The sequence below is a fragment of the Cloeon dipterum genome, chromosome 2 (assembly GCF_949628265.1).
Source record: "Cloeon dipterum chromosome 2, ieCloDipt1.1, whole genome shotgun sequence".
Classification (NCBI taxonomy): domain Eukaryota; kingdom Metazoa; phylum Arthropoda; class Insecta; order Ephemeroptera; family Baetidae; genus Cloeon; species Cloeon dipterum.
The window spans coordinates 32371390-32394506 of NC_088787.1; the positions used below are offsets into that span (position 1 = coordinate 32371390).

The following is a 23117-nucleotide window of genomic DNA, read 5'->3' on the forward strand; positions in this document are numbered from 1 at the left end:
CAGGGAACCCTCTTAGTTTTCGTTTTAATTTTGAATTGATGCATCTCTCTTCCTGGGTTACCCAATTTTTCCAAAACTTTGACCCTCCTGATCCACTAATTCTAACAGTAGATTATGTTTATCTAATTTCAGTTTGTCATGCAGTCAAATGACTCTATTTTTCGATGTCTAATCAAACCACCAGTTATAGAACACTGAATTCAGTTTAGTAAAAATGATTACAGATTCGATTTGAGGCCAGTCCAGTATAATTAACAGCATACGAGCCATACATAAGAACGGATTTTGCATTTTGCTAATAGCGTCAAAACATTCCTCAACTATCTATAAAACTAGAGAAAAATAACTATTTTGTAAATAATAATTTATTACCAAAATTCACTGATTGCAAATAAATTTCTTCTAAGCCATAAAAAAACCTGAATATTTTTGTTGAAAACAAACGTAGAATGATATTAGGCTGCCAAATTGTATCCAGGAGCACAAGGGAAATAGAAGAGGCGAAATCCGTTTCACGTATTATTATAGAAGCGGTGAGAGACCGTTCATAAAAATGAAAAGCTCTCCACGGCACGGTCAGTGCGAAAAGGCATAGGTGCTCATGCAGCGAAAGCGGATCACGGGCAGCCGGGCTAGCTAGCAGTGTTTAAGAAAAGCATTACCTTTCTTGCGCCGGTCAATTGTTATTCCTTGTCCGTCTTCTCTCCTCCACATGATTTTGGGCGACGGAAAGCCATCAGCCTTACACGTCAGAGTAATATTTTGGTTCTCTCTAACGGCGACTGCAGATTGCGTGCTCTCCTCGTCCAGGATGTTGGGCGGAACTGGAAAACAGCAGAAAGCGGATTTGAGAAGGGGCACACACACAAATGCCGGCCACCGGCTAAAGGCACACGCAACGTACTAGGCTCATCTTCGGGGTCGGGCATTTTAGACTGGTTCCCGCTGGTCGCAAAAAAAGGAGTCGCATAAATTATAGTAAGTGCCATCAGACTGCTTGTGAGAATAAACAAACATAAATAAAAGTATAGGCATGAAAATATAAATGCATTTCTCAATTTGATCTTGACAAAAAAAAGAGGGACATTTCACATTAGTCTTGAAAATACAGATTATGCAACCTGCTCAGCATGAATGTAGTGCAAAAAGTATATTAATTTTTTTTTTTAAACTGTCCAATCTAACCAAGAACATCGAAGGAAGCACATTAAATCGATATAATGCTACGTACTGAAATATTATTTGTTAGGCATTTAAACATATTTTTTTTATCATTGAGGGAGTTTTTTCAATTAACCCAATAACAATCTACCATTGTTTGAATGTTATTTATTTATTTAATAAAATTCGATGAAACCATATATTATGCCGCGAGACTACTCGAATAAATATTGATTTTTCGGTCACTCAACAGTGATATGCAAATTTGGCACCGGTGTTTTTGCAGATTCACCGCACGAGAGGTCATGTCACTCGCGCCTAGGATTCACAACCCCGCTCACCTCAACTCTCTCTCTCTCTCTCTCCCGCTCTTTCTCCCTCATTGGCATATGAAACATGTGTTTTTCGCGGCACCTCTGTGAGTGTGTGTCTGTTTTATTTGGTCGACGCGGTAGCAACGATTAATTATGTGGTCATTTATTCATGCCCGGTCCGCTCGGCCGGGCAGGCCGCTATTGGCCCGCTTGCAAAACTGAATGCGCTGCGAATATTAATCGAGCCAGGCCACTGAAAGCCATTTATCAAGGCTTAAACGTCCATTTGCATCCGAGTGAGTGAGAGAGAGAGAGAGAGAGAGAGAGAGCGCCGGAGAGAGTCGGCACGAAATTAAGTGGATTTCGCCCGAGTGACACCTTTATTATTAGCAAAAGCAGGCAGACCGACTCGACGGCGGACCGTCCTGCTGATGTTTCGAACTGACGTGTATTCACCCCTGCTCCCGTGTTTTGCGCAATCATCTCGCGTTTCAAAGCCTCTCTTTCGCCTCTTGACAGACACGTTTTTGTTTGCAGACTCGCCGCCGCATGTGTTTCGCTACCTCTTTCCGCCCCTGTGATACAGTTACTCGCTAAAGTATCGCTGCAAACGTCGGACTCACTGACCCCGCAAAACCAGCAACTGACGTTTAAAACGCTTTTAATGACGGTCGACGATTCTGTTACACTGATACACCTAGTTCAAGTTTTCCGCCTTGCTTTCCTGTTACTACAGCACTATATAAAAGGCATGTAGTATTTTTTAAATTTATATTTAGTCTGTTTTATGTAAGTTGTAATGGCGATTTCTACAAGTAACGTGAACGGGAAAGAGGATAGACTGCTATGATTTTATACTCGTCAATATTCATGGATTTCAAACATGTATTACAATTTTTAAAGCTCTTATTCAGCTAATAATTTTTAAAAATACACTTCACATTAAGCGCAACATTTCGTATTTATTGGATATTTAAATTTTTCAAGAAGCACGGCAGTTAAATTTAAACGCGTTCACAAAAATGGAAAAATCACCCAAATGGAAGCAATTGTCCGTCACAATGCAGCAATCGAGTTGAGTGAAACCTGTCGATTGTGTCTGATTGCAAAGTGCAAATTGCAAGCGGCGATGGTATTGCTGACTCAGGCGCAGAGAGCGAGTGGAAATGCCATTATTATTGCATTGAGGCAGAGAGGCAATGAATGCGCGCGGGCGACAGCAGAAAAATCAGCCCGCACCTTTTTCCCATCATGACATTCCTGTCACGATCGTAGCCGCGGTTGCATCCACATCTCACGCGCGCGGCTCAAGACTTTCTTGTGTGTGTGTCTCGGGTGTGTAGTCGATTTCCCTTCGCCTCGCTTGCTGCTCGCAGGACGTGCGCCCCGCACAATTGAGCACGCCGCAAAATGCGAAAGGACCTGGGTAGAAATTTACTTGTAAAACACACTAGTGCCTTGTTTGCTTTTGAACACGTTAAGCCTGAGGATATAGTTTCGATGCGTTTTTACGCATGGTTTTATGCAAAGGTTCAATGTCTAGTTATTGTATTTAGGATGAACAAGTCTCACGTATATTCAAAACAATTTTGTGTGACAGAAACCTATGAAATTTAAAAGTGAGACTGCAGAAAGAATTAGTGATCAGCTTGTAAAATTTAATTCTGCCTCATTAAACTGACATAATTGTATTTTGTTACTTCCATGCAACCTTTCAACTCTTCATTGAAACACCATAGATAATGATTTCATTTTTATAGCTCAATTAAAAAATAATTTATAAACCAATTGAAACCCCCTCGATTTTTTCTGTGTTTGACACGCCGAGAATAATTAAAATGAAATTGCTATCTTCTTATTTTAGTGTTGGGGAGCAGCAAAAACTATTTCTAAGTTACATTTTTATAAGATCTTTAGAACCAGCGGGGGGCCAGATGTGCGATAAAATTGGTTCCAAGATGGCGTCTGAATGTGGGAAGCAAAAAGCTCTCTTTGGATTCCCGTACGAGTGTCAAGAGTTTGTTTTTACGATAGTACAAGTAATGCAAATTATGTCACAATATTGACGAAAACTTGGTTCTTTTCGCGCATTTTCACGTGACAGTTATTTCGCGCCATACTCCACTGGACGCCATATATCTGCGCGACGCATGAATGTGGACCACGCTGTTTTGAACATCTTCCCACCGATATTGTGCCGAAATGAAAACTTGTCAGGAAAATTGCAAAACTATTCTTAATTTACTGAATGGAGGTTATGTATTCTTAATTTTTTGTTACTGGTGATTTTTGTGGACGTAAAAGAGAAGAATTATAAAATCAGTTTGAATACACCTCTATGCAAGATATTTGTTCCATTCTCATTCAGATCAGTCTCCATATTTATTTACCAGAACGACGCACCATTCATTTTAAGCTAGAAACAGATGTGATAAGCGAGTTCATCGCAAAATTGTATCTCTCGCAGGTCGCGGCGTTAAATAAACTCTGGTCGGAGCACACGTCGTGCTGCCAGCTCATAAAACTCGCATCATGTGCAAATTTATCATCCAGCCATGCATTATGCACCAAGTACCGCCCTCGCGCGAGCACACTTGCTGCCTCCGCCGACCGTAAAAATGGTGGCTAAATTTCTGCTCCATTAAAGCTGCCGTGGCACGTGATTCCGTGCGAAAACTATGAAATGTATTAACGACACACTCGAAAGTACTCCATGTCACACTGAGAGAGAGCGTCATTACAGGCGAAAACAAATCGCCTTCAATTTTTGCAGAAACGTTTGTGTCAGGATAGGATAGAATGTTTTTAACAACATTTATCTCAAACTGGAAATTTGGATAATTTTATTGCAAGCGTCAATCTGTAAATGAAAATAGCGCAAATAAAGGCACTATGATGAATTATTTATCAACAGCTAAAAATGCGTCAATTTTTGTGAAAGAATTATTCAATTTCTAATTTTGCCAAATATTAAAATATCGATGCTTCTGTATATATTTTGCCCAATTTCAATATTGAAATGACAGTTAAAAGCAGACGAATTTTCAACACGCAATATTGAAATAAATATGACTCTTCATTGGTATCAAATTTCTAAATTTACAAAATCACGCTTTGAAAAATTGCTATTAATCATCTTAAATGCCTCATTTGGTTGCTGGTTTATTTATTTTTTGATGGATTCGTTCCAAACGTTTCGTTTGTGCGGTTTCAACATGGCAATTTATCACTTCCCTCGAACCTTGTTAATTTAGCGCATGTGACAAATGGACAAACGCGTGCCGGCAAGATAGATACACACGTACAGAAGCGCGTGTGTGAAAGCGGACGAAATCAAAGGGCAATCAGTTTGGCTCCGTACGCGTTGCGGTCACGCGATCACCGCCGCCTTTAATCTGGCGCGCCCGTGTTGTCTAAATTAATCAACTTGGTGTGTTTGATTAGTGCGCTGGCATGGGTCGGCTGAATTTGTTTCCCTCTGACGAGTTTTATGAATTAAATATCATATAAGCCGGGCCAGCGGGCTGCGTACAGTATTTGCAGTGGCCGCGCGGCGCAACGCAATCTGCCCGTCCGTTTTTCGAGTTGATTAATTTGACACCGAGTGGAAAGTAATTAAGCCGTGCCACTGTAATTAGGCAGCCCGCCGCGCGCCGGTGCATCTGGCCGGGGATTCGCGTGTTTGACTTGTTGCCGTGACGGGTCATGGCGTGACCGGCAGGCATCGCGGAAGGTGTTGCCAAGGAGTGAGACTCTCACCACGTTTCGCATCAGATATATATACACCACGAGTGCTACCTCCTGACTGCTGCCGCCTTACAACTTAACCACATGAGCAAAAACACGCCTGCTTGACGTTGAGAGCTGTGCGATAAATCATTTGCAGCAGTTATTGCCATAGCGATATCAAAAGAGAAAACTAATAATTAAACGATTCTTTCCTGTTCTTGTCCGTCTATTTTCTTTGTGATAATTAAACTTAACAGTGTGCTATATTTAAATGAGAATCAAGCTTCAAAAAACGTTTATTCCCAAATTTTAAGAATAATTACCGCACGATACCTGAGTGCGCGTGTGTGTTTTTAATTTTTGTGACTGATATGAGAAACATTCTCTGTCTATAGATCAATCCAACGGTCTATGTATGAAGCAATCTCCTTGAAACGGAAAGCTAACCATATATGAAATGCAAATATTTTTCAGCCTATTTTCCCGAAAATTTACGGACTATTTTTGCTTTGGAGTCAATTGATGGGCTTTTTTAAAATGCCCACCCACGGAGGAAATATCTGTCCATGGGAAATTTAAAAATTTGCGGACGCAACTGGAAAAAATCGTCATAAAGGGGCGAGGGAGGGGCTGTACCACGCGTATGGGCCAATGAATATACCAAAAAATCGGCCAAAACCAGGAGTTTAAAGATAATTTCTTTTAACCGGGACACTGCGAGTCCAGTTAGCTTAGAAGTCCGGAAATCGGCAGCCCTAGGTTGCTGGCTGAACAGGTTGGATTTCAACGCATTTCATTGCATTTATTGGGATAAAATATCGAACCCAGGGCTTGAAAGGGTTATTGGTGACACATATTTAGCTGGGGGTTGTGTGTTGTGTGTCAGGGTGGCTGGGTTTGTTAGCAACGCGAATGCCCATCACAACCCAAATTGCCAACATTTTTTTCTTCTTTTTTCGCTTCTTGCAGTAGCTGCGTGGTAGGGCACGCAATGCAACTCACTATGCTTGGGTTGTGGTAAGCAGTTTTGTGATTATTTGAAAAATAAAATTATCCATTAAAATTTGGAAAGCAGGATTGTTGATACTACAGTACAATCATATTTCAGAGACTTTGAGTTAAAACAAGTGCACCCCCATAGTAAGATATTACTTTATAAACGTATGCATTCAGTAAAAGCTGAGCTAATTTTATAACTAGTTTTTAGTTAAAATTTCATCTCAGAATTGCGTGATGAAAAGGGCAGAGAAGACATTTTCCTACCCGAACACTATCAGCAAACAATATAATCCCACACGGCCCGACGGAAATCAACGCCCGCGCGCGCTGCGTTTTCGGTCGAACGCTGGCGTGGAGCGAAACACAAAGGGATCAACACGTGCAAAGATTGGCCATTAATCATGCGGAAAGTAGCCACGTATGTACGCTTTCAGCACGTTCGCCGGCTTGTATCGCGTGTGATGCGCGTCGTCGTCTGATTTCTCGGGAAACCTGGCGAAAGGCGGCGGTGCTTTTAGGCGCGCGCGCCGCTATTCATCATGCAAAGTCAATGACAATATTTCAAAGCGATATTTCAGGCCGACGCTGGCTCAACCCACTCTCGCGATTTATCTCTGGCGACAATCTGATTTATAGGGCGGCATCATTAACGTCGTGTGTGCGTCAGTTAGTGTATTCTGCCGTCGCCGAGCTGGATTATTCATTTCCGATATGAAATGAATGAGTCGAGAGTTGAGCCAGCCATCAATTCGCGGCGCGGCTGCTTTAATGTGTATTTTATCACTCGGTAGCTCGCAAGACAATCTGATCCCCCTCTGTGCTGCTTCTTCGCATTACAACACACGCCACGTTTTGTCAGCGCTAAATACGCCTCATCGACGCGCATTATTTCTCACCTGCCGCCAACAGCCCCACCGATAAATTTCCATTATTCAGCGCGTCTCTCGCATTCTCCGGCATCGTTATTACGCGCGTTCTCTATTGTGCCAATTAACAAGCTAATTAGCTTGCTGTCGCACACTCACCGGCCTGACTGACGGCTCCGTGCGTGTGCGACCGATTTGTGGGCGCTCCGCTGTTATTAGATTATACTCAACCCCAGTGTAATTTCCAATGTTTGCGAATATCTGCCACATAACCCACATTCGCACAAATTGGTTTTAAGCAGGAATCTCCGCCGCATGTTTTTTATTCACCACGCAACAATGCCTTAATTAATTTATGGTGTTCACTTTGCTGGGAATGCATATAATTTCATTTCCTTTTACTTGGCCATGTTAAAGAAGTGGAGGATTTTGATTGAGTCTATTAAAAATCTTATACACGAAACAACCCCTTATAAAAATTAAGATTTCCCTGTAAAAGGACAAGCGGGCGTTGGATAAAATTTAATTTTACTTTTACCATCTGAAAATTCTGAAAATCAGAGAATCGTTGGAATTTTGGAATCGGCCACTGCAACAATGAACAATCTTTAGACAAAAAGAGCGGCCAGTATATTATTGTGACGTCATTGCTGCTCATTGTGGCAATGGTAAAAATAAGTACAGCGATTGCTGGATTTTTCTCGGTGGACTAAACCAAACAATGGGTCGATCATGACAATCAATCAACAGGAGTGGAGTATTCCAAACCTTACCATTGATGACGTCACGATGTTCTGGCCCCTTTTTTGCTCACTAACGCATTGGCCGATTCGAAAATTCCAACAGCACTATTTTCATATTTTTTTTCACCAAACACATTTTAATTTTTTGACGTCTATGCCCCTTAATAGGCAGGTACCTGAGCCCAGCAATATTAGATAATTTTTACGTGTGATCAATGCAATCAATGTAGTTAAATGTAATGCAAATAGACATAAGGCTTATAAAAAGAAAAAGCGAGCCTACCTGTGCGCGTTTTAACAAAAATTCAAAGGTGTTGGCTGAAGTACTCACCGACAACTTGAAGGTAGCCAACCTGGCTGATCATGGGATTGGTGTTGACCTGGCACATGTAGTAGCCCCTGTCCTCCTGCTGCACCCCAGAAACGTGAAGTAGCCACGTTTTTTGGTTGTCGAATGACACACTAAACCGCGGCAGTCTCGCGATTACGTGTCTGTGTATGGTCAAAATCATTTGTCGGTCTATGTGAATCCAAGCCACCTAAAATCAAACAGAATTTGCGTTGTTAACAATTGTGCAATAGCTAAAACATTTTAAAATTAATATAGTAACAATCAATACAAAACTAAATTCTTTCACTCGTATTTTTTAGTATATATTGAGCAATTTTTACAAGATATTCAAGTTAAATATTTAAGAAATCTTTCTTGAACTAAACAAATTTAACGTGCTAAACTTTAAAAAAAACTTTTACCACCGTTTAAATAAAACACAATCAGACCATTACACTTATATGTATTATATAAGGTGTATGTCCAATTCCAACAAGTGACGTGTACTGTCGGTAAAATTAACAAATTGTATAATTCTGATGTTCAAATAAATGCTGATGAAGAAGATTGGAAAGCATAATAAATTACGCTTGTTTGTACAGTACTTTAACAAATCTGGAGAGACCAAATGACAAATCGGGGCGCAACTATTTTAATTTAAATAACCTGCATTTCCCCTTGATGCAAAGCAAAGAGTGAATTCCGTATTCACATTTACCATCGGCATTGTTTACGTGCACAAGCGCCAACGCGTATTTGTATATTCGCATCATGAATTGGAAATAGGATTAGCCACGCAGCCAATCAAATGAAAGTAACTTCCATTACGAAATTGAATTGGATCTCACGGCGCGTCGGAGTCCCAAAAGTGACGCGCGTCGGTCCCGTCAAACACTCGCGTTTACCTGAACACATCGAGTTGCATTAATTAAATTTGCGCCTAGTCAAATGGGCACGTTTGACAATCGCGTATCGATTCGAACGCAAAGCCGGCCTGTATTCACGCGAGCAAAATGCAAACACAGCGGGATGAGCGGAAAAGAATGCAAATTCATTTATTTTGTGCGCGCAACATAGAGGGATGTTATTATTTGGCCCGTGAGCCTGACGCGGGTCTTCAGGGACCGCAGGCCGAGGCAGCTTGCCGAATAACCAACCGACCTACCAACTCTCTCACAAACATCAAAATTCAATAGCGCAAACGCCACTTTTTATCGCACCCACAGGGATTTCTGACATTAAAAAACAAATTTCGCCTCTAATGGGGCGGACCGGCAACTTTTTGAGCCCGGCACGTCCCCTTTATTTCAAATAAAGTTGGGCTGGTGCAGCATGTGGGACGAGTTGGTCTCTCTGATGCTACTCCTGTTACCCGTTTTCAAATGTACACAAAAGCGTTTCGACTGTCGCTCAAAGTGTCACGCCGGGTTCTCGGAATTTCTGAAATGGAGCGAAAATAGCCGTCGTCATGTTGATGAGCGTACGAGGAAAGAATTAACGCGTATTTATCTTAGGGAGTGAAGCGCTGCGAGTTAAACAAGGACGCAATTTACCTGCTAAATTATTTTGATATTTGATCTGCAATATTCCTCCTTAATTCAGCTCGCAGAACATGAATGCAGACAAATGGCAGGATTGAAAATAGTTAGCGTTCTATAAATAAAATTGTTATGCTGTAACCAAAGTGCACCATAAAATTCAAATTAGAATTGATAGACAGGTTGATTCCTAGCAATTTAATACAAATAAAAAAAGGAAAAATATCAAAATTTGTGAAATGTATTTCACTAATATTTTTAAAAATTTATCATGCACGCAACATTTTTTGCCTACTCTTAGGATTAAAATTAAATAAAACCGATTAAAAATTCTCCTTTTTTATTGCATCGCAGCTAACAAAATTAATGAATTAATTACAAAAGACCATGCTCAATGCGTTTGTGAAATCAGGAAGGGTGGCTATTTATTCCCGCATCCTCGTTGTATTTATGTTCTCTTACTCTTGCCAGAGATTTACACTTTAATCCACGGCGCAGTGAATCTCCAGTTTATTCCTTTGCGTTCATTATACAGACCTAATTTTTGCTCTGTCATACGCTAGCATAGACGCATAAACAACGCAGACAAAATGAAATATTAAACAAGATGAAACAGAACGCAGACAGTATAACTGCGCTACAGCAGCAGTGGAGCTGCTCCACTATAATTGCAAAAAGCGCAAAAAATTAACAAGTCCGGCGGACGCGAATTAAAACAGCTCTGTTTCAGTGCTGCATGAATGCCAGGAAAAATTCATAGTTTAGCAGAGCAACGCAATAAAATAAATGTACAACAAAACAAGAGCTAGATAGCATTGCTGCGACGCGGAGTAAAAAATATTATCCAGAGTCGTAAAAAGAGAGAAAGAAGAAGAAAAGGACAACTCTGGTGCTCCTTCTTCTTTTATGTTTCGAACGCATATTTGCATATCAAAGGGCAGAAAGTGTCGCGCAGGATTAACAAGCTCGGCGGGTAAAAAATTCATTTGACCCACTGCTAACACCCGTTCCGACATCGGAAGGGAAAAAGTTTGCGATTTGAATAAATCTGTTTGAAGTTGACAATCCGTGCAGCTAGCAGATTTAATCTCCGCAGGCGCGTGATGGGTTTCACAAAATTCCACTAATTGAATTATGAGTGGGATAGCAGCCAGCTAGTTTTCCTTCCTAGTTTTCTTTGCTGCACGCTCGCACTTAGTTATCCCGCCAAAGGGCGTTGGCGACGGCGAGAAATTCGCAAGGCGGAAAAGTCAACCGGAATGTGACCTTGGGCTGCCGGCAATTTCTATCCTACAGACGTCATGTTGCGGACTGAACGCGTTCTACTCCCTCTGAACCATCGCCCCTTCCTGCGTTCCGCCCTATTCTTTGAATTCCCTAGCATAATTTATTGTCCAAATGGGACGGGAGAGTATCAATTGGTCGAAAATTTCGAAACAAAAGCAAAATACGGAAATTTTAAAAGAGGTCCAATTGAAAAGATTAAAAGTGGAATTTTCCTCGTTTCAGAGAGTAATCGTCTGAGAGTAATATTCCCTTTGTAAAAAAGGGAATTGGCTGCAAGCATACAAAAAAAATGAGAGCCATTTACATTAACTTTCTGCCCTTTCTGCAAACAAAGAAATGCCCAAATTTAATTTTTAAGAATTTGGTGTTGAGACTTGCTTGGACCTAATTAAGCTAAAAATGTGCTCACGCGATTTTTCGGTTTGCATGAGATTGTTGATACAGAGGCCTGACTGTGTGATGTATATATTATATTAATCAGGGGTAAATATATTGAATGAACAACCTCATCACAGGAAATCAGCGTGAAAACAACGCCACTTTCACAGATTGAAGGATTAGGCTCTCTAGTGCGTTGGGTTCTTGAACCGACCCGGACGCGTTGGGGCCGTAACGAATCTCCTGAAGCAGCTTCTTTTTTATTCGGAATGCAAATACGCGCATATGCCCGCGAATTTCCAGAGCCAAGAGTGACGAAATTAAGTTATTCGCATACAATGCTGGGGCAAATCAGAGCTGGCGGAAGAAATAGTGCTGCAACGAGAGAGACGCGCTCCCCCTTTTATCCATTTCATGTTTCGCTGAATGCAAATAACGAGAGACACCCGTCCAGACGTATTTTAAAAAATCCTCTTCCCCAGTTACAAATCTCTACGCTATCATGCATGAAAATTTGTCCATTCCAATTTCGCCACCGTTTCAGGCGTGCTGCTGAAAAAAAGCCGCTGCTTCTTTTCAGCCTTTCGCTGTGTGTGCTGTGTGTTTCAGTTATCTCTGCCAGCGAGCTCTTATTTATTCTCCTTTTGCCTCATGAATACGTAAACTGATTCATCTGCTGCCGCTGCTGGCTACATATACAAAATGCGAACGCAGAGATTGGACCGACAATGAGTGTGGCTTTCGACCGTGTGCGACGCAAAAACGCTGGACGAGAAACGAGAAACAGAGAAGAGCGGGCTCTTTTTATCTTTTTGTTTTGAGTGATGCATGTGCATTTGAACGGATATAAAAATAGAATCTTTTGTTTGCTCTCTTATTCAATGCGGGGAAACTTTGTTCAACTGCAAAGCATCACAGTGAAAGAGTTGACCCGATGTGAGTACACACTTTTTCTCTTGCGAAGAGCGGTTTATGGCCAAAGGAATCGGATAACTGTGCCACTCGCGATCCATTGAAAATATAACACAATATTTTTTGTGCTGCGAGAGCCAGACGGTCAAATTGGAGTTGACTTTTTAAATGTATTTCATTCAATCTTTTCTCTCAGCAGATCTTTTTCATCTTTGCAGAGCCAAATACAGCTCTCACATTATATTTTAAAAAAGCTGCTTGAATCCCTATTTTCACATTGAAGCCCAGCAAGTATAGAATTTTATGGACACGTGTGAGATTGTCTACGTGCGTCCTCGAAATCATCGTGTTACAAAGTCAACGACGGTATAAAAACAGCAACTTTTGCTGGGAATTTATTTACAAAAGTGGACTCATAATGAATAGGTTTAAATCATTTTTATTTTAAAACTTGGACAGTTTACCAGCAATAATTCTTGATTTTAATTTTTCCTGGTAGCCAAATCACTATCGAAGCTTGAAAATCTGAATAATTTTTCGCTGAGCAAGCAGGATGCTTTTAATTACTTATCTTGATTGAGCAAACTATATCGAATTATTACATTAGAATAACTTTTTTCATTTGATTATTCTATTTTTATTTAGTCTTTTGTATTCTACTTTATGTTTTGATTCAGCTAAGAATGCTGTAAAGGTTTTTAAATTTATTAAGACACTAAGAAAGTTTAGATAAAGTCAACAAAATAATTTTTTTCGATGCAGTGAATACTTTAATCCAACTATCGGCGCAGTGTACAAAAAAGCAAGCATTTTTCTCATCTCGCGGTTGCATATCACCTTTAAAAACTGCAGCGTGACAGAATTGACACCTGGAAACGGTTCTATCGCCCGCAGCGATGCCGAAGAGAGTCCACAATTTCATCGAAACGCCGTGTGCACAGCATTCTTTTTCATCCAATTCCAATTTCGGGCGCTGCAAATTCGCAGGCAGGCGAGTATTATCTGCAAAGAGCTTGTTGTTTTTCGTTTTATCTGATGCGCGCGAGAGAGAGAGAGAGAGCGAGCGCTTTTCGCAAGAGTGGCCGGCAGCTGCTTGCGTAACGATTCGTCCGTCGGCCGGCCGGCAGGCCAGCGGGTCGGGTTGATTGGCAAAAGTAGCGTCGGCGGGCAAAAATGGGCAGCGCGCGCGGCATCATAAATTCATTGCCGGCCTGATGGGTTTTGTTAACGGGCCAGTGCGGGCGGCGACGCACTCACGCACATGCGGCAGAGAGCTGCATTCAAAACAGGCAAAAAGCGGCGCGCGGCCGGCTAATCTGGCACCGGAATCGCAAATGGGCGAGCGCGCAAAAACGAGAATCGCGTGACAAATGCCGACTTTCTCAGTCGATGGCGCTAATTTGCTTTCGGACTCGATTTGCTCGCCTCTCATTCATTATTCAGCCAGCCGCTCGGCCCTCCTGATCGCAGCCCCGTGAAGCGGCCAACAGAGAATGAGACAAAAACTGATCGGATTTTTCAGCGGACAAAAGCAATCTGAGCCGGCAGCGAGGGAAATATTTTTTATTGTTAGCTGATTCGTTCTGAAATTTTCATTTCAAATAATCTGGACTAAATCCATCAATGTTTCTACAAGCAGTCTGAGCTAATTCAAGTGGGAAGAAAGATTCCAGTCCGTTAAATATTTTATTTACTGAGACTTTGATGCAAATGGTAATGGTACTTTGTTAGAAAAACATTTTGGAAGAAACAAACAACTCATCATAAAATAATGTAAGGTAAAATAAATAATAATGATATGGGCAATAAAACTAGACGAAAAATTTCCAAAACTCTTTCGCTTTTCTTTTCAAATTTTCAATTGTAAAGGAATTAGTTCCTCGACGTAAAATCCACTAAGATTGGGCAGCATTCATAGAAGTACACGGAATATTTCCCTTTAGATTATTATTTGAGTTTTAAGAAGAACGATTAAACTCTGTACCACCTTTTGAAATAGCTTCAAAGACAGGATGGATTGATGCTTGGGAATTGCAGTAATAGGAAGTTGTGCCGCAGGGAAGATGAGTTGCGGGTGTTCTGTTCACAAGATTTCTCGTCACTTGCTTCTTTCTTTGGATTGTGTTCAGCAATGGAAGTAGTTATCGATTTCTTCGACAAGTGATAAAAATATTGAATTTTATTTTACAGATTAAGTTTGCTGTCGAGACAGTTGATACTTTTCTCTCAGAATCCACAATATTTTTCTAAAAAAATACTTTTATTGTTTGCGTTGAACCAGGATCTTAATACGGCACTAAAAGATTTAACGGGGATCTCCGATTTTTATTTTATTCGTGATTACGCCGAAATATCTCGTAAAATAACGCTTAAGTAATCACATCATTGGAGCCACTCTCATTTCTGTCGATAAAAATCGAGGAGATAAGCCTGACACTTCAGACGAGTTAATCAATTCGGTCTACAGCGCGTTTGCCTTGCCGGGTCCATAGGCAGTTTCAATCGAGAAATATGCAGACGGCGACTCTTTAAGGAATGCGAACAGGCGGATGGCACCTTTCCAAAAGGCAGCAGGTGTCATGACAACCTTTCTACTCTTATTCCACTTAGGCTTCCGAGAAACTGGCTGGCGCAGAAACTTCCCCTTTAAAAACATCAAGTGTATACTTTTCCTCTGGTAAAAATACTTTGTCTTTCGGTCTGCCCAAGATCAAAAAACTTCGCTCCCTTTTTTTCTTCTTGATTGGGTGAACAGGCTTCTATTCTCTCTTTCTCGCGGCGAAAGAGAGCGAAGGAAAGGATCGTAAATTCTGACTGCATTCTTCTCTGCACCACGTGGAATTCGGATTTATTTCCTCTACTCGCTGGAAGGGAAAGGCATTTCTGTCAAAGAGCTTTCTTTTTCTCATTTGGAGAGGCTGATATACGCTGTTTTGACATGTATGAAAATATTTTGGCGGCGGAGTCTGCTCCACCGAGAATCACGTATGCAGGCGGAGTAAATAACGACAAATTCCGATCCCGCGCCGTCGTTCGCCGAAATGTATCCCGTGCCGAGTTAATTTCGACACCAGCTTGAGAATTCAGGCAGTCAAGATCGATACAGAGGCTTAGTCTAACTAGATAAAGCTGTAAAGTTCAATTTATTTAATTTAATTTAAAAAGCACGTGAAATTAAATGAATCTAGCTCCGCACAGAATTGGATTAAATTGATGAATAAAAAATTAAAAAAAAAATGTTACGCAGACCAAGATTTAAAGTACACAAGCGAGAAGAGAAGAGGTATTTCAACTCCACGGAAGCAGAATATTTTTATGAAGAGACGTTGTAATGTGAAAAAAAATGTAGAAACTCCCTCTCGCGTAAAACTAAAACTTGCGTGCAATTTGCAAACAGTGTGTTTTTCCGTCGAGTGCTCCATTCCAAGAGAAGCTTTGTGGATGGCAAAGCAGCGCGCTTTCCTCCCTCTGGCCGGCTGCTCTTAATTTAAAATGCATTAGGCTGAAGAGGCAGAAAGAGCAAGAGACACTCGCGCGCGCATCCGAGTCGCAGCAGCAGCAGTTGTAAATCTGCCGACGCCAAGTGAAGGATGCTCGTTGATGTAAAATGACAGGTATGTTGACACCACCTTAAGGCAGCCACGCCTTATGCCTTTATATTCGTATAATTTAATGAGCCAGACTGCTGCTTCTGTTTCTGGGCTAAAGTAGACAACTTTGCATCGCAACGAGAGAAGAGTGGTCGCCTACATTTCTCTTAATTCGCAAGAGATGTTTTGTTATATTTTTGCTTATTCTCACAAATTGTCAAATACATTCATGTTACAGCAAGTCATTAAAAAGATATATAAGTATGTGAGAAAAGGCAACACTCCTGGCAAACAACTTACGAAAACCCTGTCCCGGAGGACAGAGCCGGAGTGGGCCCAGAAATTATTGTTAATTATTATGCATTTGAACTGATTCTTAGACGGTAATTATGTTGTTTACAACATTGATCATGAGTTATTTTCTATCGCAAACTGACTTTGCACAACCTCTGATTATTTCTTAAAAAATTGTTAAAAAATAATTTAATTAAACTCAAGAGAGATTATAACAAGATTTTCACTGCCGGAGACTGACTCATTTAAAAAGTTCATAGCTAACCAGGACTTTAAGGCCTCCGAAATCGACCCGGGGTTTTTCGTCACCCCCGCCATGGTCAACCAAAATTGGAAGGAAGCCCTTTTTAATAACAGACACATGTTCACGAGACACGCTTGTCACGGTTTTCACTATTTTGTAAAAAATTGACCTACCACTCCTGCGCGAGTGAGGACTGTGAGTGCAAATTCTGTGATAAACCAATCGGTTTCTACCATTTCCTCGATTGTGATAAGAACACTTTGACACTGTGCCAAGCCGCCAAAGCAAAGACTAGCAATGAACCTGTGATTTAATTATTGTATATGTCTGTTGTTGTACACCCGTGGTGTCTAATAAATATTTCATTCAAACTCAAGAGAGATAAGTTATAGGCAAAAGTAAAAAAAAAATGTAATGAGACTGTCTTATTTATTTTTAAACCGCATGGTGGGTTGCAAACATGAGTAAATAAAAAAGAAACATTATAATTTCACCCGTTCTAGTCCAGAACACTAGTTGTTTCGGCCAGTGAGGTACATATATATCAGTCTGCAAAACCAAATTAAAACTTCAGAAGATTTTTTACTCTCCGCAGCCGTTGGAAACGATGGACTAAACTTTCAGTTGCTAATTGTGAGCAAAAATTTGAAATTTGAATTTGAATTCTGCTAATTTTGTCACCCTCCCAACAATGCAAATCGTTCATAGAAAATTCGCAAAACCAAAATTGAATTTTTTTTATTAGTAATCATATTAAAATTTCACACGGTGAATTCCATTTCAAATTTTAGTACACATTTAATTATTTTCATTTGTTATTTATTTCCTTTATATTTACGCTTTTTAGTTAAAAACAAGTTTTCTCATTTCTTCCAAGAAAATAAGAGCAAGTAGAGTATGAGAAGGTTCTCAAAATTTGATACAAACAAGGAGATCCTGAGTCACATGGTAAATTCCAACAGCAAAACAAGCCAACGCGTCGGCTGCATTTGCAGATCTTGTTTTCTCGAGATAAGAATAATAATACTAAGTGGCTTGCACGATGGAGGGGAAAATTATATTTCGGTGCGCGCGCGCGTCTAACCACGAAAAAGCTTTTTGCGCGACGCCGCGCCCGCTCTCTGACTTATTAAAGAATTATACACAGCGCCGCACACTCTGTGCCGTGTTCTCAGCTTCCCCCGACTTTGCGGCGAGATGGCATTTTGGCGATAAACTTTCAAAAGTTGCAATTTCACACGGCACCTTCTCACTCTCGCACCAGATTTCCCTGCTCACATCCGCCAGACACACGTGGCGAAGGTGAACAAGGCAATGAGACGCGCACACGCATCCTCGGCAGTTGAGAACAATTCTGCCTTGCGGCGCAGTCGTTAGATACGCTCGCCGCGTATAATCCTCAGGGCGGAATTAATTTTACACAGCTAATTGGATTGGATGGGATTTGCAATGCTTTCTCACGTTTGTCCGGAATTGCAATTGTCAATCTCAATTTCCTTGAATAACCTTCCACAAATAATAAGCCAGTGTGAAGGATAGAGGACAGGATATCGGCACTTTTACTATTTACATAATAAATAAACTCACCTAACGTGATTTAATATTTCATTGTTTGTTAATTTAAATGTCTACAGTTCAGTTTGTGTATTCCATAATATAAATGAAGTGGACTTTTTCCTCGTCGCTTAAAAATTCCTTTTCCTTCATTCTTCTGACAAGTTTTGGTATGCCATTAGATCCCAATCAAATTAAAGTACAAAAAATGCAACGACGATGATACAATAAATTTTAAGTATGTAGATAAATTCCTCACTCTACATATTCCAAGGAAAACCAAGACTGGCGCCGTCAAAGCCACCAACATTTTGTAAAATGTTGATTAATAAATGAGATTTACATTATATTATCAAAAAATAGGGTGCTGCTCGTGATGCTGAAACTTGTCAGAAGAAGGAATTTGAGGAAATTTTTTCAGCAACGGGGGTGGAGTCCTTTTCATTTTTTATCGTGGATTATGATGTAGATTTTTTTCCTCCAATGCCACGAAACATGCGGTTTCTGGCATAGAGAAATCAAGACAAATTATTGAATGATTAAATTTTCAACTAATTTCAGCCACTCTTCTCGAAAATGTTGACGAGTGCTTCAATTAAAAACGTATAGGAAGTACACAGAGGTCCGAAACATAATATGGATAACTTGGAAGATTATTCCAAAGCGCCAGCTAGCTGAACTGGAAGAAATTCGCCCCCTTCAATGGCTGGCTGATTTATCAGATGGATGGATAATATTTTTAAGTAAACGATAAACTCTTTTTAACAATCAGAAGGACCCAACTGTGAGTCTCACCCATCCGAAATTTGTTCTGACTGTCGAATTGAAATTAGCACGGTTGGGTGAAGCCTCTTAAGAAAATACAAAGCATGTGAATTGCATCAAAAAATAAATAAATCTTTCAATAGATTGTATTTTTACGTTTTGAACTGCAGCCAATTGAATTATCACTCGACTATTTTATTTACAGAGCTGGATATGAAAACAAGCTGTAAATGAAGCGAATTGTGCTTCCGTTTCCCTTTTCCAAAACAGCTCGTCATCAAGGGAATTAAGGGCAGCCTGCTTCTCAAAGGCAGCATTTAAGCCTCCAGTTTACCGGCTCTCAGAATTGTTTACCGCGCATGCTGTTGTAAAGAGGGAAAGTCGGACACAATGCGTTTTGCTCGAGTCATTTTCCTTTCACATTGCGCGAACAATCCCTGTGACACACTGCTCCTTGCACGCAGTGTGTACACAGTACATGCAAACTAAACACACCGAATAATGGTGTAATGCGCTCGTTAAGTCCCGCGGGCCGACTAACGCCGCCGACCAATATTGATTTCATAAACAAAAAGGCGCATAAATCACAATGTGAGATATTTTAACATATCATAACGAAAAAAGTTGCAGAGGCGGCGGCGGCGGCAGCGGCGGCGTGCACGGTAGATGTAATTTATGGCGCGCGGCATCACACCAGGATGTTTTGATAAATCTTCATGCCTTTCATACTAAAAAGGGCATAAATTCATGCTGTTGAAGAGGGTGTATAAAATATAATAAATTTCGCGCGTGGTGGAAAAAGGGCGGGCGAGCCCAAGTGCGCGCCTAGCAATTTTGTCACTTTTTCTCGCGCGCGCACACACCTCTCTATATTGATGGCCGGGATATCCGTTTGTGTGTAACTGGCAGTGCATAATGCCGTGTAATGTATGATAAGTGTCCTTGTCTTCGCGCAGCTATTTCCCACTCCATCTCGCACCAGCACGGACCGATATTTTTTATTCGCACACTAGACGACGAACCGCTTTGGCCTGCAAAAAGCTACAAACGCCAATAAACCGTTACACCCATTAATTGAATACCGGCAGTTTTGCGTCGCTTCTCTCGAGGCAAAAAAGCGTGAGGGCGATCTACCAGAAAGCTGTTTGCGATAATCGGTGACTTTGATTTTCACTCTTTTTTTTTGCGACCGCCATTAATTGTGTTCCAAAAGTATCCATTACTTTAGTCTCTGCCCGTTCTGACTTTAAAACAGGATCTTATACCGGGCATTTTCCTCGAAGGTATATAACCTCTTAATTATTGGAGCATAATAAAGACGTACGCTACGAGGAAAATTTCAGGAATTTCAATTCAACACGAAGCAAAGGACTTTTCAATAAAATAGGATCGTATAGTCCAATTGCCACCAGAAGAGTCGCTCTTCCTCACATGCTTGCGGAAAGATATAATAAATTTTAATAATCTTATGCTTCTTTCCTCTCAGGAGTGTTTTTACCGTTTTCCTTTTCGATTTAGTTTCATACGTTTTCAAAAAAATCACCTCTCCTCGAAAAAAACAGATTTTTGTTTATTTTGCGTACGCATTAAACACGATAAACCAAATAATTATATTATATTTTTCCAGATTATGGAACATTTAAGCCTTGAAGCAGATTCGAATTAACTCTTACAGAAAATTAGGTTTTCATGTAGAAAATTTAGAATAAAGTTTTTGAAAAGATATGTCAGAGGGACTCGCAAAAACTAAATTGTGTTTTTGTAATCTTTCTCATTTTAAAAATCTCTAATAATCCTGCAATATAACATCCCATTTCCTCTCAAGGGATTTGAACATGGTGGAGGAAACTGAGTGTTCATCCAATTTTGAGGCACCTTTGCGGAGCAGCGATTAAAGCAACTCTGCTTAACACCCTTCACTGTAAAAAACCGCAAGCAGGTGTGTGTATATCAGACCTTTTACAAAGCTCCGTGGCGGAAAGCGCCTAAATATTATTTGACATTGCAACCTCACCAGCGGTGCTTGCAAAACGTCATTTAAAAGTGCGTTTGCTCCTGAGCGGGTGAAAGACATCAAAGAGATCCGACAGTTATTTGAAGCGAGTTTTCTTTGAGATTTCAAAAAGCAGGAACGCGGCACCATTTCTTTTTTGCCGAGTTGAGCGAACTTTTAATGACGAGCGCGTATAAGGACTGAGAAACGACAATTAGTACAGTTTGCACCGTAGGAAATGCCTTTGCCTTTTGGTATTTGACCAGATAGAATGAGTGCGAATGTAAAAAAATGAGTATTTTTTCTTCTTTAAACTTCTATTCTGACAAATGAGTCCTTGTCTATATTTGTACTTGTTCATCTAAAGGAAATCGATTTTCATCCTTTGAAAAGATCATGTGTTGTTATGAATTTTTAAAATACAATATACATATTTGGGGGTTAGGAGGTGAAAATTAAAACCTTGCGGGATCCTCAACAAATCTTCTCTTTATACGACAGTCACTTGGCGACTAAGACAGAATACAAGGACCTTTAAACAGATTTGATAGACGACTTTAGATTTGAAAATTTTAAGAGATTTGTCTTGAAGAACAATTTAAAATTAGAAAATAATTTACCCGAATGAGCCGGGTCCTTCTCGATTAAACGCTTGGAACAATTAAGATGCGACTTGTTGGCTTGAGTGTCCGGCGAAAACTAATTTAAATTCAAAATCTCTCTCTGTTGCATTAACGAATTTCTAACAATCATTAATAATAATACCCTAGACTAAAACTAAAAAATGAAAAAGGAGTGGGAGCTCGGCTCCGCAACCACTACACATACGACACTAAATTATAGAAAAGTTAGGCAACAATATAGCAGACGTGTCGCACTTGTTGCCTACCATGACAGTGAAATCCATGCTTATTACATAATAAAGCGTTTCACCAAGTTTGATAACGTTTTTCATTTACTAGTAGATTGTTTAAAAACTTTTGGCTTGCATTTTACAAGCAAGAGTAAATTGTCCTGCTATAAAAGAGAAACCATAGCGTCTGCGTGGGCGGTCGAAATAGTGGGTAGAAATCTCATCCCTATTCACCTAGCTCTTTGTGAGCTCGGGTGCCGCGAAATTACACACACTCGACCGCAACCTGTCTTTTTTCCAAGCAATAGCGCAGTGAAAGTAGGATGGTGGGCAGGAAATTCAGGAAATTGCAAGGTGCCTTGGAGCGATTCTTATTTTCTGACCGACGTCCATCGATTTCACGTCAAAAGGAAAGAGCTGTGGAACGGGTTTGAGAAATGCTTTGTGCGCCGCCCGCATTAATATTTTCCAGCTTTAGGCAAACAGTTTGGTCCGACCGAAGATAGGAAACAATATCTCTCCGGCTAATGTGTTCGTTCGTCACTCTTCTTTGAAGAAAAATTGGCCGAGATTGAGAGCAGCTCGCTCGTTGCACGATGCCGCTTCATTAAGTTTCAATATGACGATGCTGGAGAAAATGACCCAAGGCCCCGACAGCCAATCTCGTTTCGGAATTGCGCCGACCGCAGAATGCTGCTCTTTTTGTTCGACCGCACCAGCAAAGTAAAACGTCTGGACACTAAACTCCCCAAAGTGAAAAAAGAGAAGACTGCTGCTTGTCTAGCAGATTTTCTACGACAACAGCGCGTCTCTTCCTTTAAATTGATATTTGTCTGCACGGATTCTCTCAAGAGATCTTTGATGAAGAATTCTTCTAATTTCCATGTTAAAATTTCCTTGAAAAGTCGTTGGATAAATAAATCAAATTTTTTTACACTGAAGAAATGGAATAAAAATATGCGTAGCAGACGCATAACGACAGAGATGGACACCATTTATTTCTACCAGATGAAAAATATTAGAAAACATCTATTGCCAATCTAAATTAAGTATTTCCGTTAGTTTTGGAATTTTTCATTTCACACGTGACAGTGTGGATATTTTATATCACCTCTGCTTTCAGGTTTTTACATTTAACACCAGCCTGTTATTTTACCGGCTGTACAATTGCAAAGTGATATGCAAAACAAAGGGCGAGTGAGGCGGACTGCATGATTTATAATCATCGATTCTCGCGGAGGATTTGAGGCGCGACGCTCAGTTGTATGGACGCTTTATTTATGGCGCGTGTCCAGCGGCTGTTTCTCCGTTCGCTTTGTACAAGTCCTCAGGTGGGTTGCATTTCTCTCGATTGAAATATTACCCCTTCGGCGCGCCACTTTGCTTTCGCTGCACGTCCGCTTGATTTCCCTAGCTGTATACAAAGTAAGCCTTGAGCCTGGCTGTCCATATCAGATTAATTTTTAAATCCAACACCTGCATTCGTTTATTGTGTATGTAAATTTATTTTGTTTAGCTTTTGGCATGTTGCTTACCAGTTTTTGTTGGGAGTTTTCATGACCAGTA

The 23117-nt window shown here is 40.5% G+C and overlaps 1 protein-coding gene across 5 annotated transcripts in view; it reads right to left on the bottom strand.

Moving 5' to 3' along the window:
* Positions 1–23117, bottom strand: part of LOC135936354 (lachesin-like) — a 137381-nt gene that overhangs the window by 26706 nt on the left and 87558 nt on the right. For all 5 annotated transcript variants that reach the window (XM_065479133.1, XM_065479132.1, XM_065479134.1 and 2 more), the window contains exons 3-4: positions 8144–8351; positions 663–824 (exon numbers count right to left, since the gene is read on the bottom strand). In XM_065479133.1, coding sequence (XP_065335205.1) covers positions 663–824; positions 8144–8351 — 370 coding nt within the window. The remainder of the gene's footprint in view (positions 1–662; positions 825–8143; positions 8352–23117) is intronic.